General features: G+C 50.7%; 10 protein-coding genes across 10 annotated transcripts; 4 read left to right on the top strand and 6 right to left on the bottom strand.

Annotated features, from left to right (window-relative positions):
* Positions 1-407: 407 nt before the first annotated feature.
* CGGC5_v008587 (uncharacterized protein) lies at positions 408-1,881 on the top strand (the record flags this gene model as incomplete). The annotated part of the gene is made up of 2 exons (XM_032028568.1): positions 408-761; positions 826-1,881. 2 exons carry the CDS (start codon positions 408-410, stop codon positions 1,879-1,881), a joined length of 1,410 nt encoding a protein of 469 aa, XP_031891750.1.
* A 117-nt stretch (positions 1,882-1,998) lies between these two features.
* On the bottom strand, positions 1,999-3,165 carry CGGC5_v008586 (putative secreted lipase; the record flags this gene model as incomplete). The annotated part of the gene is made up of 1 exon (XM_032028567.1): positions 1,999-3,165. One exon carries the CDS (start codon positions 3,163-3,165, stop codon positions 1,999-2,001), a length of 1,167 nt encoding a protein of 388 aa, XP_031891751.1.
* A 1,511-nt stretch (positions 3,166-4,676) lies between these two features.
* Positions 4,677-6,227, bottom strand: yycR-1 (putative zinc-type alcohol dehydrogenase-like protein YycR; the record flags this gene model as incomplete). The annotated part of the gene is made up of 8 exons (XM_032028566.1): positions 4,677-4,880; positions 4,933-5,005; positions 5,058-5,436; positions 5,491-5,631; positions 5,689-5,862; positions 5,923-5,966; positions 6,022-6,047; positions 6,114-6,227. 8 exons carry the CDS (start codon positions 6,225-6,227, stop codon positions 4,677-4,679), a joined length of 1,155 nt encoding a protein of 384 aa, XP_031891756.1.
* Positions 6,228-7,232: 1,005 nt separating this feature from the next.
* Positions 7,233-8,629, bottom strand: alp1-5 (Alkaline protease 1; the record flags this gene model as incomplete). The annotated part of the gene is made up of 4 exons (XM_032028565.1): positions 7,233-7,681; positions 7,731-7,836; positions 7,889-8,260; positions 8,327-8,629. The coding sequence occupies 4 exons, from the start codon at positions 8,627-8,629 to the stop codon at positions 7,233-7,235; spliced, it is 1,230 nt and encodes a 409-aa protein (XP_031891757.1).
* A 488-nt stretch (positions 8,630-9,117) lies between these two features.
* moxY-10 (FAD-binding monooxygenase moxY) lies at positions 9,118-11,213 on the bottom strand (the record flags this gene model as incomplete). Its single annotated transcript, XM_032028564.1, has 6 exons — positions 9,118-9,388; positions 9,464-9,647; positions 9,714-10,077; positions 10,132-10,268; positions 10,322-10,912; positions 10,973-11,213. 6 exons carry the CDS (start codon positions 11,211-11,213, stop codon positions 9,118-9,120), a joined length of 1,788 nt encoding a protein of 595 aa, XP_031891758.1.
* Positions 11,214-11,976: 763 nt separating this feature from the next.
* 4cl2 (putative 4-coumarate--CoA ligase 2) lies at positions 11,977-14,006 on the bottom strand (the record flags this gene model as incomplete). The annotated part of the gene is made up of 7 exons (XM_032028563.1): positions 11,977-12,315; positions 12,395-12,556; positions 12,623-12,930; positions 12,979-13,113; positions 13,172-13,274; positions 13,336-13,910; positions 13,976-14,006. The coding sequence occupies 7 exons, from the start codon at positions 14,004-14,006 to the stop codon at positions 11,977-11,979; spliced, it is 1,653 nt and encodes a 550-aa protein (XP_031891759.1).
* A 2,165-nt stretch (positions 14,007-16,171) lies between these two features.
* CGGC5_v008581 (uncharacterized protein) lies at positions 16,172-17,536 on the top strand (the record flags this gene model as incomplete). Its single annotated transcript, XM_032028562.1, has 1 exon — positions 16,172-17,536. The coding sequence occupies one exon, from the start codon at positions 16,172-16,174 to the stop codon at positions 17,534-17,536; it is 1,365 nt and encodes a 454-aa protein (XP_031891752.1).
* A 529-nt stretch (positions 17,537-18,065) lies between these two features.
* Positions 18,066-19,006, top strand: pip-4 (Proline iminopeptidase; the record flags this gene model as incomplete). The annotated part of the gene is made up of 2 exons (XM_032028561.1): positions 18,066-18,328; positions 18,382-19,006. The coding sequence occupies 2 exons, from the start codon at positions 18,066-18,068 to the stop codon at positions 19,004-19,006; spliced, it is 888 nt and encodes a 295-aa protein (XP_031891753.1).
* Positions 19,007-19,094: 88 nt separating this feature from the next.
* Positions 19,095-20,447, bottom strand: guaD-2 (Guanine deaminase; the record flags this gene model as incomplete). The annotated part of the gene is made up of 1 exon (XM_032028560.1): positions 19,095-20,447. The coding sequence occupies one exon, from the start codon at positions 20,445-20,447 to the stop codon at positions 19,095-19,097; it is 1,353 nt and encodes a 450-aa protein (XP_031891754.1).
* A 502-nt stretch (positions 20,448-20,949) lies between these two features.
* Positions 20,950-22,907, top strand: lepB-8 (putative transcription factor lepB; the record flags this gene model as incomplete). Its single annotated transcript, XM_032028559.1, has 6 exons — positions 20,950-21,128; positions 21,185-21,614; positions 21,675-21,726; positions 21,793-22,078; positions 22,134-22,637; positions 22,700-22,907. 6 exons carry the CDS (start codon positions 20,950-20,952, stop codon positions 22,905-22,907), a joined length of 1,659 nt encoding a protein of 552 aa, XP_031891755.1.
* Between the last annotated feature and the right edge of the window lie 5 nt (positions 22,908-22,912).

Genomic DNA, 22,912 nt, shown 5'->3' with positions numbered 1-22,912 from the left:
GAAGGAGCACAGTCTTGGGGGCCATGAGGTCTGATGGAGAACGCGAAGAACGCGTCTGCCTCAAAAGAGACCGAAATACAATCCCTGTTAGCCAAGAGCACGGCTTCCTGCGCTCAAGGAAACGCTGCCGCTTTTGCCATCGCATGCAGATTTGAGATCATACCACTGCAGCATAGTGTGGCTCGCTAATGTGCCCATCTGGCACAGCAAGCCATAATCTTTGGTGCAGAAGCGAAATCTTCTGGCGCAGACAGCCCGTTGCTTTTTTCTGTCAGAGTTTGTCTTGGTGTGGCACTCACATTTGAATAAACTTGCTCAAAACCATAAGGCTGCCCATCGTGCGCGACTGAGATGACCTACCTACCGCATTCATTTCCACCGAATGGCACACGAACTCCTCGCCTGTGATGGCATCCACGGATGCATTCGAGTCGATTCCAGATGATCCAGCCAGCCTCCCCGCCGCGGGGCTTTCAGCCTTCATGGGACAGCCGCCTGCGACACGGCACGACTACTACATCATCAAAGGCCTTTTCCGTATGGTTGGGATGAATGATGCCAACCCAATGAAGGGTTGCTTTCTTGCAGCCAAACCTCCGGCGGACTACACATACGAGACGAGGCTACCCAGCATTCTGGCGGGTCTCATCTTTGTTATTCTGGCCATCGCGATTCCCACGGCCGGGAGGGTCGGACTGAGGTTGAAGAGGGGCTCGACGATGCAATTCGGATGGGATGACTGGACAATAATCATCGCAGCAGTAAGTGGAAAGCAATTCAAGATGACTGCTCGTCATTGCTAACATGGATTGTTATCCGATGTAGCTAGTTGCACTCGTCTATCCAATAGCCCAGATCACGTCACTCGCAGCAGGCGCGGCCGCCGTCCACACGTGGGAAGTCACGTACGAGCAGTATAACTTCGGCATGGTCGTTGCTATGACTAGCAAGACGACATTCTACGTAGCTGTGGGCATAATCAAGCTATCAATTGCCATCTTCATTCGTCGAATGGCAGATCACATCAACCGCTGGTGGCAGTTTTCGTGGGACATTTTCATGGGCTCATTGGTTGCCTATGTGATGCTGGCAATTTTCTATAACGTGTTCGCCTGCAATCCGCCAGCGGTTCAATGGGACTTGGCCTTGCGTGGACGTCTCGAGCCCGTGCCCGTATGCATAGACTTGGGGGTACAGTCCAAGGTCCTAAGTGGCATCCATGTTGCTCAGGGACTCACGCTGCTGCTCACACCAATCATCATCTTGTGGAAAGTCCGGATGGGCGGGGCGAAGAAGATTCGTCTTTTCGTTATCTGGGCAGTTGGCGGCGTGACAGTCCTCGGCGGCCTTCTACGTCAGATCCGACCTACGATGACGAACGACTTTACTTGGGATTATGTTGAGGTCTTGGTGTGGACATGTCTAGATCTATCGCTCGGAATGTTGACTGCTTCGCTGCCAGTTTTGGATGGTCTGTTTGAGAAATACTGGCATAAGGCCCAGGCCAGCGTTGTTAAGGCATGCGGAAGAAGTCAATCTGATGGCGGGACGGACGATGGAACATGGCATTACAGCAAGACCTCCGATACCGACGGGACACAACGGAGCAAAAAGCATACCGCGAAGTCATCTATAACCATTATCGCGGAAATGAGAGATCGCTCAGAGTCAAGCGAGAGCATCGTGAAGAAGGATCCGTTGCGAGAGAACCGTGGTACGGTGATGGAGATGAATATTCTGCGGACTCAGGAGGTCGAGGTTCACGTAACGCATGCTGATGAACACCCGGAGTACATACCCCATGATCCACGAGCCCCTTCGCCTCAATGGCACAACAGGCCAGAGTGGCACGAAGAGCCTCAGGGATTGAAGCAGAGATAAGAAGAAAACGGATCATTCTCTTAACGATGCTGTGTGCAAATTAATAATTGGCATTCATTCATGTGTGAGTGTACGTTGAGCGTTTAGGAAAGCTTGACATCGATATGAACATCTTGATCAGATCAAATCCTCTTTACCCCCGATCCAATCCAGCACCAGCTTGGCGACTTCACCGTTATTCTTCTCGATATGCATAAAGTGCCCGTTTCCAAGGATATCTCTCTCTGCAAGTTTGATCCATTCAGGTTTCGCGCCGATCTGCCTCATGTATTCCACAATGCAATGATCATAAGTGACGTGAACGCTTGCCTCAGCCGTGATCATGAGGTATGGAACACTTGCGATATTGGGTAATTTGCGTGCCGGCTCGACTTGACGGAAGCAGCTGCGCTTGGCCGTGGTAGAGTTTCCGACCTCAACCCTTTTGAGCTCAGAAGGATCGGAAATAGGCGGAGTGTAGTTCAGAGGGGTATTGGCCAAACCCCAGGCATTGTTGAAGAACCCGGCAGTTCCGTATGTGTACCAAAAGAATGGAATAGTTGATGATTCAAGATTGATGTTGGCAGCCACGAGTTCCGGACAATCGTTGGAGAGCAGAATACCTGCAGAACCACCAGCGGAGTGGCCAATTACGTACGACTTGCCGATCAGGCTGAGAAGCTTGCATCCGCTAGATCGCATGGCGTTCTCGAAGGTGATGTTGTTAGTAGTGTATGGAACCATGGAGTTCTTAAAGTTTTCGAAAGTTGGATCGCCGGCTCTTCCGGTGCCGGGAAATTGTGTATGCAGTTGAGACTGGGGATAGCCGTTGTAGAACTCAGGAGCGGAGAATCCCATTTCGACCAAAGTCGAAGATGATCCCGCCGTCAATGGGAATCCCTCCAAGTCCATGTTGGTGCTCCGGCCATTGCCAACAGCATCCACGATGTACACAACGTAGCCCTCCTCAATGAAGTAGCTAGCAAATCCTTTGCGGTTGTCAGGCGTATTGAGCCAAGACGTACCACTGCATCCTCCCCCGTGGAAGAAAACGATGGGTGTTTCTCGCAGGGGAAGGACTGGGCTAAGCTTTTCGACATAGAGTTTGTCGGCGGTGAGTTCGCCAGAGGCAGTATCCAGAGCGCGACCGCCAACATAGAAAAAGTCCCTGAGGTACGGAACGGCATCGGCGTTTCGGCACTGAGGATGAATGGCGTTGATGCCGGTACAGTCGCGGTCCTCAAATCCATAAGCCAAAGGGGCCACAGCTAGCAAGCTGGCGTAAATAAATTTGAAAATCGTCATTGACAAAGAACACGATATGGGGGGGAGTATTGATCATGTGGAGGACTGGGTCGAAATCTCTTCCTTTGATTAAGCACCAACGGGCCATCAAAGTTATATACAACGGTTCCAGCAAAACAGAATGCAAATCTGCGAAAGGACGCGAGGAAGTGGATACTATGAATATTGCTGCATTGCTAGCCAGGGGCTCATGGACTACTACCACCTTGGCGAAGTGGCACAGCAGAAGCGGGATCAACTGGAGTAAGTTTTCGGTAACATGTCCGATGCTCTATGCATATTGCCCCGCGTGAACACATTTTTCCGCATGTCGCGCCGGAAGAGAACGAGAAAAGATAACTTCATGTTGTGCGTAATCCGTCAGCAACGCTTGTCGCAACAGTTGCCGTGCTTCGAGCGTCCAGGCCAATTCGTAAAACATGAGAATGTGCAACTTTCTATGTACACATTCGTCTCCGAACCACTTATGACGAGTAAATAAATAGCGAAATATTGCGATAAGAAGATGTAGAAGTGTGGAATAGCGCTTTGAGAATTCAAAAGTCAACGTGTGTGATTCAGTTCAAATGTCCTATTAAACCTCAAAAAGGGCCCCGGTTTGAAATGATTGAGTTGTGAACTTATCAATAAAACAGTTCTAGTGATTCAATTGACATGATGAAAGGCTTCTTAAAGTAGCGGACATGGACGTACGCGCCGCATAACCTGATGGTTTTCACATACATTTCACAATGACCTCCAGGCTAGTTCCGCAGAAGAACTACACAACAGCCAGCATTCCGTAACTATCGACACAATGCCAGCTTCGTCAGACTCTCTCAAAGCTCAGGTACACCGATGTAATTGTCTGACGTGCGCTTGCATCATGCCAGTCGACGCACCGCGAGATACTTGCGACTGGTGCAGAGTCATGGAACACACCCCTCTTATTATGTGGACTATTATTCGACTCATAAGTTCCAGAAACATAGATTAAGATATCAAAAGGGAGCAGAAGTTCGGGTTAAGGGGGCATCGTGGGCCGAGCAATGACAATATCAAGTCAGTGACTGGAGCCTGAGGGGTACGGACGGGGTAGAATGGTGACTAGACAGGGTCACATTGTTCGAAAGACGAATCTAAACATGAAACAGACGCGCACTTTCGTTAGAAGATCAAGTTCAAAAATGACGCCCTGCACTGTGGCTTTTGTTTGGAGATGAACTGCTTGCAGTATGAATGACTTGCCCCTGCATGGCATCACGTTGTAATGCGTTGGCCAACATTCGAAAATCAAGGGGTAACGCGTTGGCCTCATCTTTCACGAATGGAGACGAGGCGGGCGTAATAAAAAGGCACACTGTAGCAGTTTTGATGCATAGTACAACTTGGGATATGATTCAATATGTGCCCAGGTAGTCATAAGCTACTTACAACTGGCCATCCGCGTCAAAACACCACCGCCCGCCGTGTTACCACCTGCCTGTTTTTGAACACCACAACACCGCCGGAGTACATCATACATCATGTCGTTAAAAGCCACCGTTGGGGTGGATGAGGACCTTGGTGTACCCGTCGATTCTCTTGTCGAACTTCTCATAGGCAGTCTCCGCATCGTCAATGTTAATCTCATGCGAGACGACGAAGCTGGGCTTGGCCTTGCCTGCAATGATCAAGTCACGCAGATATCTGTTGTAAGCCTTGACGTTACATTGGCCAGTGCCGAGAGAAAGTCCCTAGGATTATTTAGCAAAGCACCAATTAGCTGAAGCTTTGGGGTGCCCATACCTTCTCGAATAGCTTGCCAAAGCTAAGGCTGATCATGCCCTTTGCCGAAGCATCATCCGACGCACCCGGATCACTAGATGACGAGTTAGCTTGGTTTCACGCATCAAAGTTGTCATAGTTCTCACCTCGGAACGTAAAGCCCTGGAATACCAAGGCCACCGCAAGCTCGGGTAACTTTGATCATGTTCTCCAGAACAATGTTGGGCTGTTCCGTGTTGCCGCCTGCACTGACGGCTTGGTATCCAACGGCATCAACGGATCGGTCAACCTCGCCACCATTCGACTTTTTGATTTGCTCCACAGCATCGCCTTTTGTGAAATCGATGGGTGTGCATCCGATCTTCTCTGCGGATTGAAGACGTTCGGGAACACGGTCTACGACAAAGACTCTTGATGCTCCACGGAGCACAGCAGAGTACGCTGCCATGAGGCCAACGGGACCTGCACCAAAAACAGCAACACTCTCACCCGGCTTGAAGCCAGACAGCTCAACACCGTGCCAACCTGCAACATCAAGTTAGTCTTTGCACCAAGTCGACAGTCAAGGATCACTCTCACCGGTTGGGAAGATGTCTGCCAGCAGGATAAAGTCGGCTTCGAACTCCTTTCCAGGAGGCAGCTTCAAGGCATTGAAGTCGGCGTACGGTACTCTCAAGTATTGAGCCTGTCCACCAGGGTAAGGTCCCATGGCGACATATCCTGGGAAGTTGTATTAGTTTACACCATTGAGGCAATAATTAGGATCAGGGCACCAACCGTAAGCACCGCCAGCAAAGCCAGGGTTGACACCGGTGCAGAATGCCGTGCGTCCTTCTTCGCAGTTTTGGCAACGCCCATCTGCGACATTGAAGGGCATGACTACGCGGTCTCCCTTCTTGAGAAGAGTGACGCCAGCACCGAGCTCTTCGACAATTCCCATGTTCTCATGACCTGTAATCCTCGTCAATACTTGGCACATGGGGCCTCGAAGTCTGTTGTAGAATAACTCACCGAATGTGATGCCAGCCTCCGCTGCAGTTCGTCCCTCATACATACTGCGACATACTTAGCTACTTCATTATTACATTCAAATTATCAGGCGTGGCATACTGCAAGTCTGATCCGCAGATGGCAGCCTGTATCGACAATCAGCTTGGCGACCCTCTTCGAGCAAGAACAGATGAAAGTGGGGTTCATCTTACCGTTGTGACTTTGACGATGACATCGTCTGGGTGTAGGATCTTTGGCAGGGACACCTCCGAAACCTTGACCTTGTAAGGTCCCTGATAGTTCACTGCTTTCATAGTAGAGGCCATGGTGATGCGTGTGGGTTGGTAAATTTCAGATGACGAGCAATGGGGATTCAAGAAAGCACGAAGAGGAGCACAGCAGCACCCATCCTTATTTATCCCACTCACGAACCCCTCACGAAGGAGCCATCATCTCCCAAGAAATCACCAAGAATAGTGCCATTGTATGACATCGACCCCGGGTGACCGGCTGCCACACGAGGCAGCTTCTCTCCCGCGGAATATCTTGCTAAACTGAGATGGGGGCTGCGCCGCTGCGGGGTAGCGGGCGGGAAACTTTTGCCAAGACGCGGGGATGCCGCCGCGGGCCAGTTTGTGTCCGGCAGGTTCGAGTGTGACGGGAGGGTGGCCGGAGTGGGGGATGAGAATAAGTCCGAGTGGGAGGGGGATCAATCCCGAACCCCCGAGCCTGAGCTGTGGCCCGAATCGGCGAATCATTACCATTCCTAGATGGCGCGGGGAAGAAGAAGTAGGCAGTTCTAGCTCATCCGAGACCCTCCCCCACTCTTAGCAGACGATGAGACGACTGTTCTTAGACACATCGAATCATTCCTCTTACCCCAAGTTTGCTCCTGCATGACGTATTTGGAGAAGTGGAGGGCGACACTTTTTGGAGACACGGACAATGGGTCTCAATCTATAGAGCAAGCCGCTGCTAGAATCCTGGACGTTGCAACAGTTCTCCGCATGTGTCGCCGAATATTGCTCGTCTTGGTTCATTCTACCATTTCTGCAAGAAAGGGCATGCTGCATGTTTCAGACAAGCCGAGGCACAATGCGCTCCAACTATTCAAGATGCGTCTATAACCGCACTTTGAGTGCCTGGACCAGGAAGAGTAAAAGCCTCACAGCTCCCAGGTTCTTCGGGAGTATGTGGGAGTGCCTTGGATCTTGGCTGCATTCATGCTAAACGACGGCGGTAGCTGTGTTAGGCAAGTGAAGATGTAAGAAACTCGAGGTACGTTATCAGTCCCAACAGAACCTAGCTTCATTCGATTTACTGATAATCCATCAAGCTGCAACGACCCCATTATGTGCCAGCAAATTGGCACTTCCCTCTCGCGCATCACCGACAACTCCCTTGAGCCCGAGCTCAGTCAACTTTTGCCGTACGGTAGCTGCGTCGGGCATTTCGTATACGCTCCGCAAATATGCGACGAGGCCGGCAACATGAGGCGAGGCCATCGATGTACCAGAAATCGTTGCCGTAGATCCCGATGTCTTCCACAAAGACAAGATGTCGAGACCAGGTGCGAATATGTCAACATCAGGGCCGAAATTGCTCCAGTCAGCACGTGTCCAATTCCACGCGACTGCACCGACGGTAATTGCCTTCGAAGCTGAGGCCGGTGACTTAGCTCCGGCGTCTTTCCCGTCGTTCGCGGCAGCTACGATGGTAGTGACCCCGAGATCGAACGCAGCATCAACTGCGGCGTTGATGGCTTCGTTCTTGGGGACAGCTGATACAATATTCAGCTCGGTGGGACTAAGTCTCTGGAAGCCACATACCTATACTGATGTTGATCACCGCCTTCGCAATGCGTCCTGGCGTGTTTGTGATGTTGTTCACGGCCCAGCTGTAGCCATCTAGCATATGAGCAGTGGTAGTATAGCCCTGCGCGCCATCTTTGTCAGTAACTCGCCAACTATCTTCCGGGAGTACTCACAATTCCTCTAGCAACCTTGACGTCGAAGATAGTTGATTTCTTAGCTACGCCGAAGGTTGTAGAACCAATTGTACCTGCTACGTGAGAACCATGGCCAAACTCATCATCAAAGGTTTCGCCAGTAGCAGCCCAGGCGTTATAACCCTTGAAAGCTCGACCCTCGAACTCGGGGTGTGCCACAGTAACACCGGTGTCCATCACATATGCAAAGCTCCCTTCTCCAGCTGCACTATCAAAATGGTACGGATACCCGGCGTTATTGCCGTCGACCAGTGGTGCAGGGGACGATAGAGTTGCAAGACCCCATGGCGCATTAACCTGGGTCGTTATAGCCGTGACTTCAGCTACGCGGTCTTCTTCCACTGCAACAACCTGTAATATCGATATTTCTGTCAGTCCAACAGGCTCTCTTTCGTTGCCTGAAACCGCAAAACTTACGTTCTTGTCCTGCTTGATCTGCTCAAGCGTTTCATGATCGAACTCCCCAGCGTATGCGCGAAAGCCTCCAAATTCAAATGTCTTCTCCACACCAGCTGTGTTGCGTCGCATCAAGCTGCGCGCATGCACTGCTCCGACCCACTGCAAGTGATGTTCAAAATCGGCGTCGACCGTGTTTGGTGCGATTCGTACGATATACTTGTCTAGGACGATGTCGTTCGCCAACGCGTCACTGGCAAGTGGGATCGAGAATGCAGGCAAACTTAGCCCTAGAAGCAGAGCTATTCGCTTGATATGGGCCATGGTGACGGAGACTTGCATGAGAAGAACAGAAAGCTGGCTACCAACGCATGCATCATGCAGGTCTTTATCTGCGAGATGGAAAGCTGCTCAGCCCAATTAGAATGCTCTCTACTCGTATCTAATTTTGCTAGTCACTGTGGTAATGCAGCTTGGTGCAAATCTCCTGCATGGCCTTTAGAATATCTCTACTGAGCTGCAGGAGCTTTTGAATTATCGTGGTGTACCTAGTAGCCAAGACGGAAGAGTTCTCTACAGGGAAGGTGGGCAAGCTGAATCCTTGCTAATCGGCCTGGGAGCGGATTCAATGCAACTCCTCCAAGATGGCTGTACCCGCTATCAGAGCTCTTGGCGTCCAGATATGTCTCAACAACCGTCAAAGATCACCACCGCCTTGAATGGCGTGCTGAGCGGTCAGATAGCGGTTCAATGCTACTAAGATTGTGATTTTCCATGAATGCATACGAAAACCCTCTGAGGCTACTCTACTTCTAGACAGGATTCAAAGAAGTGAACAATGGCTTCTCAATCTCCTCGGGGTTCAAATACCAGGACACGTCTTTGTTGTCCACCTCAATGTCAGTGAACCCGTTACCCATGAATTCAAATCGGTTTCGACTTCGATATTTGATGTTGTAGTCCTCCCATCTGGGCTGGTTCGTCATCAAGCGCCAATGAACCAGGGAGCCAGGATAGTGGGCGATAACCTTCCCGTCTGGCTTCCCTTGGTTGTACCAAGAGCGACAGCCACCAGCCCAAACACTGCAAATAATTGTTTTGTCAGTGATCCTTGATAAAATGCGTTGCGTGGACATTGCCATGGACCACAGGGCTTACCTTCTTTTCAGCCATTCGTGTACGTGCTCGTTATATTCTTCCAGAACCTCAGCCTTGACGTCGATCGATCGAATATTGTCGACTTGGATCTTCCGAATCACCCTACAGACATAGGTGAGAGCCGCCTCGAGAACATGTGTCAGAGCTCCATGGGCTAATGGGGCATTCGGACCGAGTGATCCAACTTTACGATCAATGTATCAGCCACGCACGAACGACGTCTCTCTATTTTCGCAGGGGGGGAACGTACGCATGAAATTTGGAAACCCGTTTACTGCAAGTGCAAGATAAGCCGCTGGGTCATCTTTCCAGACGTCAGCGAGATTTCGGCCTTGGCGCCCGACAACTGGGAAGAAAGGGCAGTAGCTTGTGTCGAAGCCGGTAGCGCAGATGACGACATCCGCCTCGTATTTCTTGCCATCAACAGTTCTAACGCCTTTCTCTGTGAAGGCTGCGATGTCTCCATCACCTAACTCTACATTATCCTCATGAAACGATTCCAGGAATCCTTCCGCCGGACCAATTCGTCGGCACCCCGCAGGGAACGATGGAATGAGACGCTTGATTAGCCGCTGATCACCTTTCAGAGCAGCGGTCATGCTTTTTTCAAGTAGCTATACAGACCTAGTTAGCTGGGAATCTGAACCGAAGCATAAACTACGTTGTACCTCGCGGCCAAAAGTTTGGATAGGGTGGTTAAGAATGTTAAAGGGGAACCCTTTGATGATGCTGTCTTCCATCTTCTTGCGATGTTCTAGATGAAGCTTTGGGTCGTTTTGAAATGCTTCAATCTGTTCTTTCGTATCTATCGAGAGTTAGATTTGACTTCAGTCGTGATGAATGTGGGTGTGTCCGTACACGAGAAGTTCTGGCCGCTTTCCGTGTAGCCCTCGAGGGGTACACCACCACTGACCCATTGCGGCGTGCGATAGAAAGATGTCACTTTCTTCGCATCTGGTTGAATCGCAGGAACAATTTGTACGGCGGAAGCTCCGGAGCCAATTACTATGACCGACTTGTCCTTCAGGTTCACAGACGTATCGTACGCTGCTGAATGCATCATCTTGCCTCTGAAGGCTTCCCGGTTGGGAATGTCTGGCCATTTCCAGGTGTTCATGATGCCGATACTGGCGACTAGAAAGTCAACTTTGTCTTGGAACCGTCTTTTTTCGCCATTGTCAAGCAGCTCATCAATGTCCAGGATCCACTGGCTGGTCTCTTCGTTCCAGGTCGTCTGCACGACCTCATGGCGTAGTTTGATGTACTTTTCAACGAAGCCGCGCTCTTCGGCAAAGGATTGATAGTACTTCTGAATCTCCTCTGCAGGAGCGCAGTACTGGGACCAGTCCGGTTTGGGATAGAACGAGAGCTGATAAGATGGCGACGGAATATCACATCGACAGCCCGGGTACTTATTCACGTACCACACACCTCCACAGGCTGGGTGTCCTGAAAAGAAAGGAAATCAATAATTCCACTGGAGAAAGAATACTGTTAGAATGAACTCACGGTCGTATACGACGAGATCAATGCTCTCGCCAAACTCCTTCTCTTTCTTGTAACACAGGGTCAGTCCAGAAGCTCCAGCACCGATGCAAGCAACCCTGAGCTTCCGTGGTGCCCAAAGAATGTGCTCTGAAACCTTGTAGGGCCCATTATATTGATGATTCAAAGGAGTTCCGCCGACTTTGTTATCGAATGTTAATGGTACGGTGTCCGGATCAGGCTGCGCCTGCTCCACGTCCGACATCCTTACTATCTGGCCAGGACGATCCGGACCGTAGTTGCAAAGCGATTGCAATCTGACAGAAAGTTTCAGATAGAAAACTTGAAATGACAAAATCAAAGCTCAGTCCAAGGAATACCTGTGGGTGACGATCAGGGCTGCTATGCATGTGTTCGCGTTTTCCCTCGGGCGAGCAAGGATCCCCGCTCGTATCACGGCATTGGCCGTTGGTGCCAGATCTCGGAATACAGACCGCATGCACTTCCCCGCGAAGAATGGGGCATTTCCATTTACAGACTCGATATAAGTATTTGGTGGGAGCCGGGGGCTTTGGCGGCTTCCAATTGAAGCGGCACTAACGAAGTGATCCACCCCGCATCCCAGCCTTGGCTCGTTCAGAGAAGTAGCTTATCGGAGACGACTGAATGGCCATGACTTCCATCTTGGCTGCGTCAATGTGAGGTATTTGAATAAGCGTTTGTGCTGAGTCTCTGATTTCAACCTCCATATCGAATGTGTCTTATGGATCTGAACATGAGCTAGCCTCAAGTCAACTCGTTTAAGGCCATATAAAGCATTCGCGGATGGCCGCCAGCGATTATCAATCATTATTTCAGATTTAAATACTATCAGAGGAAGATGAAGGGATGGGATCGGATTTGAGGCAGATTGAGACTTCATTGTGTCGTCTTGAGGGTCACGGGAACTCATGGACTCGGGACAGATCATGCTTAAATGAGTGAATTATTTAGCTCAATAGAGTAGACTTGCCACAGGTAGTCGACTATCACAAACGGGACTCCTTCTTGTTTGCCTCTCGCCTCCTCTTTTCAATCTCTCTCAGGTTGCGCCGAAGGATCTTTCCAGCGGCACTCTTAGGGATCTGGTCAATGAACTCAATCCCTCCGAGAAGCCACATATACCGTGCCTTTAGCCCCTCCACATGCTTTTCTAGTTCTTGCGCTGTCTCTTGAGACTTGTTGACGCCTTCTCTTAGCACTACAAAGGCTTTAGGCACCTCACCGGCGTACTCGTCCGGTATACCGATGACTGCAACGTCTGCAACCTTTTCATGCCCATGAAGAGTGTCCTCTAGCTCTGCAGGGGCTACTCCGTGACCCTTGACCTGGAAGACAAGGGCATATTAGCATAGTCATTCAAAAATTGTTACATTCATAGCAGGTTCTCTATATCACCATACTGACCTTGATCATCTCCTTGATTCTATCATGGATAGTCACGAAGCCATCTGGCCGCATGATGCCCAGATCCCCGGTGTGTAAGTAGCCGTCTTCGTCATATGTTTCGCTTGTTGCTTTTTTGTTGTTCAGATAGCCCATAGTAACCTGAGGGCCGAGGGCCCATATCTATGACAAATCTGTGATTAGCGTACGAAGTCTACAGGGCAGCTGTTGAATCGTTCGGGAATTTACCTCGCCTTCCTCACCATACCCAACCTCTTTGCCAGACGCGGGATCGACCACTTTGACCTGCGTGCCTGGAACCAACTTCCCCACCTTGTCAGCATTCGCATAGACCTGTAGATCCTTGGGAGTAGTCGTGAGGCAGCTGCAACTCTCCGTCATTCCATACGCTTGTCTGAGCTTTGCTTGAGGGAAATCTTTGGCGAGTTTCTCGATGACTTGTGGAGACAGGGGTGCCGCTCCAGTAGTGAGCTGCCTGACGAATGATAGATCATTCTTTCTGGCCACCTCCTCATTGACCATGCGGATCAACAGTGCTGGGAAGTAATTAGCCCGGTAAAGGTAATCAGAAAAAGAATACTTACGAGGAACTAGCCATAGTTCCTTGCACTTGTACGACAGAATAGTCTTCATCATGTCTGCCATGTTGAACTTGCTCAACAGGACGACGTCTTGATCGAACATGATTGGCACGTGCAGAAATTGCAGTAGCCCAGTGACTGTGTAAGCAGGCCTGGATTAGCAAAAAGATTGTAGCAACGATAAGATGCCACATACTGTGGTAGAAAGGCAGCGGGGCCAGGATCGTCTCCCTTGTTCCAGGGTCCATGGTATCCATCTGGTGACACTGCGCAATGACATTGGCATGAGATATCATAACCTGAAGTTCAGTCAACACTCAACTGATACTCTCAATTGGCTAAATCATGGGCAGGTCTCACTGCCTTGGGTAATCCAGTTGTACCCGAGCTGAATGGTAGATAGGCGCAGGCCTTTTTGTTTGATTGAGTCGCCGGCAATTGCCAGTGGGGAACCTGCCCCTGTACTTGAGAGGAGCAGCCTTCTTCGACCAGAGTCCCAATGGACTTCAGGTCCTTGACATCACAGTCAACAGAAACGAGATGATCCGAATCAATGTTCAGACGAGAACAAGCAGGTCGAACTTGGTTGACGGTTGACTCATCGACAAAGACAATCTCGGCACCGGAGGTTTTGAGGAAGTACTCATAATCTGGGGTCTTGGCCTCATGCGGCAAGGGCACCACGATGGCGCCTAGCCGTATGGCTGCAAACAGTGCAACTGGGTACCAGACCGAGGTCCTGCAAACGATTGCGACCTTAGTGCCAGGTTCGAGACCATAGTTGCGGTTCAGAGAGATGGAGGCAAGGGTCGCGTATGTCTTTAGGGCTTGAAATGAGATGCGACGTCCTGACAACCCGTCGATGAAGGCATTCGCTCTACTGCCATAGGGCTGCTTCTCGAACAACCAATCCCAGATCGTTAGGGATTCGGACACTGCGCCCGGATATCAGCGAGGGGCTTAGGCGACATGGATGCGAAGGGGCTTGACGCCAGCTTACCAGGGTCCAACGGCGGTCCGGTGAATGGCATGTTCGACTAAGGGGGCGCGGTCCCAAGATTAATGACCCTTGCTAAAAGTCAGCCTACGAATATGGAGGGTAGAAAGAACGTAAAGTTCGAGCTTTTGGGCTGGGTGTATGGGATGCCGGGATCGCTTACCCGGTTGTGCAACAAATGCCGGTGCGGGGAAGCTGCGGTCTACCGACGGAACGAAGCCAACCACCTTGACTGTGGTAATAGTATGCCCGCAGTGCTGATGACCTCATAGTGCAATCAAATACGTTCCCGAATCACTGTTTCAGATGCAGGAAGCAGGAATTCGCCAATGATATTCGACCTCATAAAAGCAGAATCTCCCCCTTACATCGATCGGATCGGACAGACAGGTTCTAGCCGTCCATTAGGTCTGACAGAATATCCAACTGCTAGAAGGTCGTGATCGTTCATATGGGTCCAAGATGCACTTTAACGCGCCACGGCGCTTAATACTATGTCGGGGTATGAGTCCGCGAGATGTTTCGAAGATATTTACATAGGGTCGTGATGTCAACTCATGCTTAATTGGCGAGTCAAGAGCGCCGAGTTCAATTTCTTGTTTGGACAATGTGATAAAGTGCATACCTTGTCCGGCGAGAAGTCCGATAGCTTGTTCCTTCTTGGCACAGCACACAGCCCGTGTTTTCTAGCTGAGTGATCATTACTGAATACACCCGCAAGGAAGCCACACTAATCCCACCGGCAATCTATCGCGTTACAGTCATACCGTAACGCCATAGACAACAAAGCTGAATGGGGGCCCATTTACTACGTAGTATCGTTCGTCCCATGCCATGAGGCTTAGCATTACCTACCAATTTCCTCGCAGGGTCAAGCATGGGGGCCAAGCATGATGTTTCCCCACGACATCGGACTCAGATCACTTTCTGGCACTCCCTAGAGATAGGCTCAGCCATTGAGGCTCCGAGGAGCGAGCCCGCCAGTGCCTAAAGCAGAAAATCTGGCCAGCTGGTGGGTGCCTAGTTAAGGGGTCTTCCCATTTAGGATGACAGCCTCAACTGGGCCAAACCCTGGTTCATTCTCCTCGGCCAAACCGTTTGAGGTCGACAACGTGCCGATATCGGTCTCCGCAGAGCAGCCAGAAGCTCTGCGTGATGCCTGGAAGCTACTGGGGCCATCATGAGAGGCTAGAATTATAAGCATTGAATAGCAGCCGCGAGCAAAGCAATTAAGTTTCAAACATTTGTTTATGCGGAATGAATTGAGTTTCTGTGATTGAAACGCGTGATCGGACGAACGACACGCTGGGACTCCGGGTCTGACTCGCGTCTCCCGGGCCGCATCCGAATGGAGGTTGTTCTCCGCGAGCTTCACAGGTCCGTGATCACAAATAGACTACCAATGGCACGAGGGAGCGAGAGCGAGCTAAACCTGGGGAAGAAGCTTGACTTCTCGGAAGTTCGCCGGACCCACGTTTTGAGGCCTTCGGTGTCTTATCAGCCTATCAGGCGTATCATCAGACATGTGTTTATCGGCAGAATTGGAACATTTTGGAGCATAACCATTCAAGACTAATAACATTATCGGTTGTCAGACCTCAGGTTCAACAGCTTTGATGTACCGACACGTGAGTTACAGATTCGTGAGTCGGTTGCTAATCGAAACGTCAACCGGCCACATCCGCCTGTAGTCTGTAAGATGGAGCGTAGGGACCGGGCGAAGAGGCCGGGGCTCCAGTGGACCGAGACGTTTTTTTTTACTCCGATGAAATACAACGTGCAACGATCCCGAATCCTTGACTGGTCAGCCAGTACCTCCACACTCCGCAGGCTTAATGGCTTTCAGCTCTACTCTTGCGGCGGTATTATCAACCCCAGCCAGTGATGAGGCGCGGTGGACTACGATCCCGTTTGGGACTCAATCCGATATCCCCAGTGGCCTGTTCCCGGTCTGGCCGTGATAGTGATGCTTCACGGCAGTGATGGCACAGCCTTTCAAGGCTTCACATTCTAGTATAAAGTCTTTAGGTTTCTGCATGGTCTGGAATCGAGATCTTGTGTCTTCACAGCAACAATCAGTCGCCACTCATTGACCCGTTCATTCTTTCTCGACAAGAGTCACACAGTCTTTTCGGAATCAAGCTTTCCTGATCATCTCTCTACACTCTCTTCCCGCTACATAGAAACTGCCTCCTCGATATGCAGTCGTCTCTGTTCACTCTCTTTGCCGCGCAGGCCTTCATTGGCACGGCGATTTCGGCTGCCCTGCCGGTACGGGATGTAGTACCCCCTAGCTCGGCCCTGCTTCGTCCCGTTAGGCGGCAGGCTTCAATCCCGGCAACTCCTCTCAGCCCTGCCAAGTTCACGCCCAAGATCAATGTCACTCTAGATTATGAGGGTCTCAACGCAACCAACGCATTGGTTCACGCTGAGATGAAGCAGCCCTCAGTGCTCCTAGAGCACATTGATACCATCACCGACATCACCTGCTCCGACACTGATGTCGTTCTCAAGTTCAGTGCTACCGAGGACTACAACTCGTGCTTGAGCTCTTGGCCGGCAAAGAACTTTACCATGATTACCAACCACAACGGCACCTGCGACAGTGAGCACGAGCGCGGAATCTATGTCATCTCAGGATACACCTTCGATAACACCACACTCACTTTGACCGCATCATCCTCCAGAGTCCAAATCCGTGACCAACTGAACGATGCCGTTATCGATTTCACCCACACTGGCACTGCCACCGCCAAACGCGATCTCTCTGGCACAATCTCTGCCGACCTCTCTGGCACCACACTCGTTGCAACCGACCCCTTGACTATCGTTGCCAACGAAGCCAAGCTCGACACCACCGTTACCCTCAGCGGCCACGTCCACTACAACTTCTGGAAGTTCAAGGTGGATGAGTTTTACATCGACCTTGACTACTCCTCCGATCTAAACCTCGCTATTACCGCCGCGGTCAATGCCCAATACTCCACCAACCTCTACAACTATGACCCTCTTTCCGTTACTGTTTCCGCTTTCTCTATCCCGGGCATCATTGACGTTGGCCCCATGGTCGACTTTGGTCTTGGCATCGAGTTCGCCGCCTCAGGTTCCGTCAACGCCACTTTTGGTGTGGTCAGCTCTATCCCTGAGGCTACCGTCCACCTGGACTTCCTCAACCAAGCCAACACCGTTGCCACTGGCTGGAAGCCCCAAACCAATGTCACCACGGATATCAGCGCCCAGGTTGAGCTTCAGCTGAACCCTTACGCCGACTTGACAGTGGCTCTCGGCGTCAAGCTCTTCAACGGCCTGCTCGACATGTCCGCTGGTATTGAAGCAAAGCCTGAGATTGTTAACGCTTTCGCCGTCGATCTCGACTTCACCTACACAAGTGCCAGTGGAGTCACCTTCACGAAACCCACCGGAGACCAGTGCATCAACGGCGCATGGTTTGCCAGCACCTTCCACTTCAACGTTGATGCATTTGTCACTCAGTTTTATACTAAGTCTTTGTACGAGGTCGAGATCCCAATCTACGAGTCTCAATGCTGGAACTTTGTCAACTAGTGGCTCGTTTGACCTTACTCGAGAATTCTTCTGTGTACATATTGAGTTGGATCTTTTCATCTGGGAGATTGGGTTACGGGACATTTTGCACATTTATGACGCTAGATTTCTTTCATTTTGTCGGTTATGAATATACCTATGGTTCAAAAACTTGCATCGGTCTACATGAATGCTTATTAATCTACCCGATGACATGATCGCGAACTTCGTCATGGCACTCGGCATGGCGGGAACTTTCGTGCTGAGGCTCTCTACTGTGATGGCTAGGCAGCGTGCTGAATGGGACTTTGAGAGGGGTCGCCTCCTCCAATCCTTCAGTACCCGACATGCAGATGCTAATTAGCGTCATGACGTGATACCTCCTCAATTCTGCAGCATTCATAGGTATGATTGATAAGCACATGGAGTCCTTGTGAGTTAAAAACTACACCTAACACCCGCTCGCCGAGACAGTCCGCAACATCCAAAACAACTTTGATCTTCGGAGATAAGTCTCTTTCACGAAACCTTTCGACGCTTAACCTTCATCATGGCCGAATATTCTGCGGTCAAGTTAAGTGATGGAGCATCTGTGCAAGTTAAGTTTCTCGGTGACACCGATAAGACAAAGCCCCTTCTCATTGCACTCCATGGTGCACCCGGCCTGTCAAACCACAGGGAGCCTGAATCGTCGTTTGGGTTTCTTGCCTCAAACTTCAGAGTGCTTGTCTACGACGCCAGAGGAAGTGGTGAAAGTGACTTGAAACCGCCATACACTGATGCTCGATGGGTCGCCGATGTGGATGAGCTCCGGTGAGGAAACCCTCATTGGTGCCGGATTGAAGAAAACCACTGACCTTCTGCAGAAAATGGGCGGGAGCCGAGAAGTTCATTCTAGCAGGAGGTTCATACGGTGGCTTCGTTGCCCTTCAATACGCCATAGTCCATCCAGACCGTCTTCTTGCACTCGTACTTCGAGACACCTGGGCAAATGGTCTCCGCGGAAGCATCAACTTCTTGAAGAACATTCTTACCAGCGACCGTATCCAGCCAGACGGGGATCGACAGGTGCGTCTCGTAAGCGGCGGCGTGAGGAGCAACGAGGATTTTGCAAACGCCTTTGCGGAAATTGTTGGCATCTACACTCCGAAGAGTGGGTCGACAGATTCGAAATCTGCATCGTCGACTTTCGAGGGCAACGCCATTGCGGAGACACATCATTTGCATTATGAAACCCACAACTTTGCCTTTTCTCACAACATACCCCGCTTCGATGTTCGATCGAAGCTGAAGGATATCACAGCGCCGACTCTCGTAGCCACTGGCAGACTCGATGTTGTCGTGCCGGTCGGTTATGGCGAGGGGATCAGCCAAGGGATTCCGCAAAGCGAGCTGGTAATATTCGAGAAGTCGGGTCATAGCCCGCCCTCGGATGAGCCCGAACTGTTCCAGAAAACGGTGACTGAATTTCTGGCGAAGTGGATCGAATGAAGTTGTCTAGATGACGTGGTGTATTGCTTGGCACGTGTTTGTAGGTCAAATCGAGCGTTGATCTAATCTTGACAATTGAAGAATTTCTCTATGTGGAGGGCGCATCTTTGATCAACCTTCCACGCACGTACACACGTGCAATATTCCGATCATCGCCCGTCATTAGGAACTTTTCGAACACCGTTCTCAAAGTATCTGACTCCTCCCTAAGAGTCATCACACCGAAGGACTCCACCGGGCAAGTGATCCATAGAGCATCGAACTCCTTGCCTGCGGCAAAACTGCCAATCTTGTCTTCAAGACAGCAAACCCTAGCTCCGCCCAATGTCGATAAGTAGAAGACTTCGTCCAGAGATAGCGCCTTGTCTTTTCCGTCAGACATTACCTCACGAGCATTCGAGGCGATCACTGCTTGACGGATGCTGTCGAGCATGCTGGAAGAAAATCCACCTCCACTGTCAGTACCAAGGCCGACTTTGATGCCCCTTGCTAGGAATTGGCGAATGGACGCCGCCATGAAGCCACCGCCAACCGTCATGTTCGAGATCGGACAATGGGCAACACCACATTCATACTCTCTGATCTTCTGCATTTCATAATCGGTCATGAATGTGCAATGTGCAAGAATCGAACGCTGGTTCAGCAGCCCGAAGTGGTGGTACAGGTCCGCCTCGCTGGAGAACTCGGGAAACAGCTCACGCGTCGCCTTGATCTCTTGCTCCGCTTCGTTGAAATGAGTCTGAATTGCCAGTTTCGTATCCTCCTCAGCCATCTTCCCCAGCCCAGCAAGTAGCTCGGGAGTGCAAGAGATTGCGAAGCGTGGTGTAAGCACTGGGCGCACAAGCTTTCCCGTGGGATCGATGTTCCTGATGTGCTTCACACACTCCACCGTCTCCTGCAGCGACGACTCAGCTGAGGTATCATGGAGGTAGCTGGGGGCGTTGCGGTCCATGTTGCATTTTCCTACAAAGGCTCGCTGACCCTTCGATAGGCAGATGTCTGCGAGAATTTGCGTAGCTTCGGCATGTTTTGAGCCATAGTAAGACGCCGTCGTAATGCCTTGTTTGAGAAATCCATCGACGCAGCTTTCGTAGACCTTCCGAGCATATTGAGGGTCTGAGAATCGGGCTTCGTGGGGAAATGTGACTTGATCGAGCCAGTCGAGGATGTGCAGGCCTTGGCCAAGACCCCTCATGGCCCATTGAGGAGCATGATTGTGCGTATCGATGAAGCCCGGCGATAAGAATTGGCCTTTAGGGATTGAGCGAAGTTGGGCGGTGGCAGGAACCTTCTTTGACAGCTCTTCCGCGGAGATGTCTTGGAAAAACTCGGTTATGACACCATCGCCGTTCACAATAAGGCCAGCATTCTCCAGGATCTCGACCTCGTTGGGTCCGAGCGAGTGGATGATGGCTCCATGAAAAGCGTGTCCTTGAGCCATTTTGCAACAACCCGCAGCTGACCAGATCCGATTTCTCTGATTGAATCTTGTTGATCTGAGATCAAGCAGTGTTGTCGACGAAGTGTCTCATAATCGGCTGCAAGAGATTGGGAAAGAACGTGAATGATATGAAAGTCGAGTGATAATATGACCAGCACATGAGGGGCACAGGGATATTTGGCGCGAATTGTGGGTACGTAAGCGTTGCCATCTCGCTTATCTTATCGACTGCAGCAGCTTTCGGCTGAGTTCGGGCGAGTTTCCGAATCGCTTCAACTTTCCCTTGGAACATGTTGCTCATAGCACACATCAATGGGTCGCTGCTGAGCAACAGTTTACCTCACGGACTGACTAAATCGTAGATACCTTCTATTCTCATATCGATTAGTGAGGACTCAACCCGTCGTTTCTGAGTCCTTGGCTCAATCGATTTAACCCCACCTACGGTAAGCCGGGAGCTCACCCGATACCTTCGGCAACGAGCAATCGGTACATCGCAGCCATGACAGACGACGCGGCAGAGACCTTGCGTACTACACAACGAGCGCCAAGAAGCTGTCGGTCATGCGCATCTCGGAAGGTCAAGTGCGACAAGGCCTCCCCTTGTCTAAGATGCATCCGTCGAGGGGACGCAGACAAGTGCGTTCGAGAATCAGTTATTGTTCGTGGAGAAGTCACCAGGTTGTTTACCATTTCTCCATTCCATACCCACAACCAATACTTACTGTGTAACCTAGAGGAAAGGATCCCACAGATGCCCCAACGTACGAAGATTTGGTGCGGGAGAACGAGCGCTTGAGAAGTGCTCTGTCTATCCGATCAAGCATGCATCATACCCCAAATTCACCCTTGCTGAAACCTCGAAAACCTCAACGGCTACTGGAATGTCACGATGTTCTTGAAGAAATGGTCTTTGATCCGAGACAAAGACCAAAGTCTTCGGGTCGGATGTCAAGCTGGGACGAGATCACTTCGTGTTGTCCCAATCAGGAGGCCAGTGAGCAGCTCATTGCGTATGACAAGACGTGGAATTCTTGGGTACACTATGCTCTCGAGTATCCGACCTTTCAGGATGAGCATTCCAAATTCATGGGAGCTCTTAAGAACGGCGCTCTCCTATCAGACTGCGACCCGGCCTGGCTATCTCTCTACTTTGGTGTGATTACGGTGGGCTTTTGGGAACTCACCACTATCTAAGAAGCTTGCTAACGGTCGGGACTTCTCAAGGCAGCTCTTCTAATGATGGATGATGAGGAGGCAAGTTTGATTTTGCCTGGGAGTAAGGATGGCTTTTCACAAACCCCAATCTTTTATCCTCATACTGACGCTGTAACCCTTTTTGCAGAAGACCATCAACGTGTTCTTCAAGACTGGTACGAATCTGCCTTGTTCTGCATGTATCGGGCAGACTTTATGCGCACTCCCCAGATTCATATTGTGCAAGCCGTTGCAGTGCTTGGGATGTGCTTTTACAACTTCGGCGACTCTGAACTAAGCAGACATTTATGGAGCTGCGCCATTCGTACTGCGCAGACCCTTGGGCTTGATGGATCTCGAGGTGACGATGTTCCAACTGAAATGAGTCAAGAGGCTCAGCACAGGCTGTGGTGGACGCTTGTTATATGCGAATGGTAAGTTAGGTCATGAACTCAATGCCACGGCTGTTCTTGCTGACGAACGGGTCAGGCTCGCGGTTCCGTACCATGTTCCACAGGTAGATGAAGGCGACTTCAATGTTCCACTCCCTTCGCGCGATCCTGAGCATGACATACCTGGCGGTATCCAGCCTGTCCAGTACCACATCTTCATGGCACGAACATCAATCGTTTACCATCGATTTCGGTCAGCATTGCGAGAAGGGTCGCGGCCGATTGCAGAAGTTGTTCGACTGGCTGATGATGAGCTAGCAGAGGTCATCAATACTTTGCCAGAGCATCTGCAGCCGGACGGTGGTAAGCACAAGAGAATGCAGAACCTGGAGATTGAACATCCGTGGATCAAATGGCAGCGGTTTGACATTAGTCTTGTGCTACTCCATCATCGCATGCGCATCAACAGGGCGCTTCAAAAGGAGTGGATGACATCTCCTGGGCAATACGAGTGGGCAAGAACAGTCTGCATTAGGTCTGCCATGGATATCATCTGGATCACACATAACTGGGACCAGCCAGCTGCGATGCGAAGACAATGGTATGGGTTCTATGCTTTTGAAGTGGGTTCCATGAAGCTCCCAACTGACAATAGCAACGCAGGGCATTATCTTTGCATATATTTGTCGCCGCTATCTTCCTGCTGAGAGAATCTCGCAGGGCTTCCCCCGATCCCGAGGTCGACTTCAGTGATGAAGTACAACTAGCTATCCGATACCTCGATGAGGTCAAGTCCCGCAATGCAATTGCAGATCGCGCATCGGACATCTTGCGCGACTCTATCAAGCATATGGATGACCCAATGCTTTGATGAGA

The sequence above is a fragment of the Colletotrichum fructicola genome (genome assembly GCF_000319635.2).
Source record: "Colletotrichum fructicola Nara gc5 chromosome Unknown KSG_Nara_v1_contig04, whole genome shotgun sequence".
NCBI classification, from domain to species: Eukaryota; Fungi; Ascomycota; class Sordariomycetes; order Glomerellales; family Glomerellaceae; genus Colletotrichum; species Colletotrichum fructicola.
Note: the sequence above shows the minus strand (reverse complement) of the source record. Positions and strands in the feature narration are given on the sequence as shown.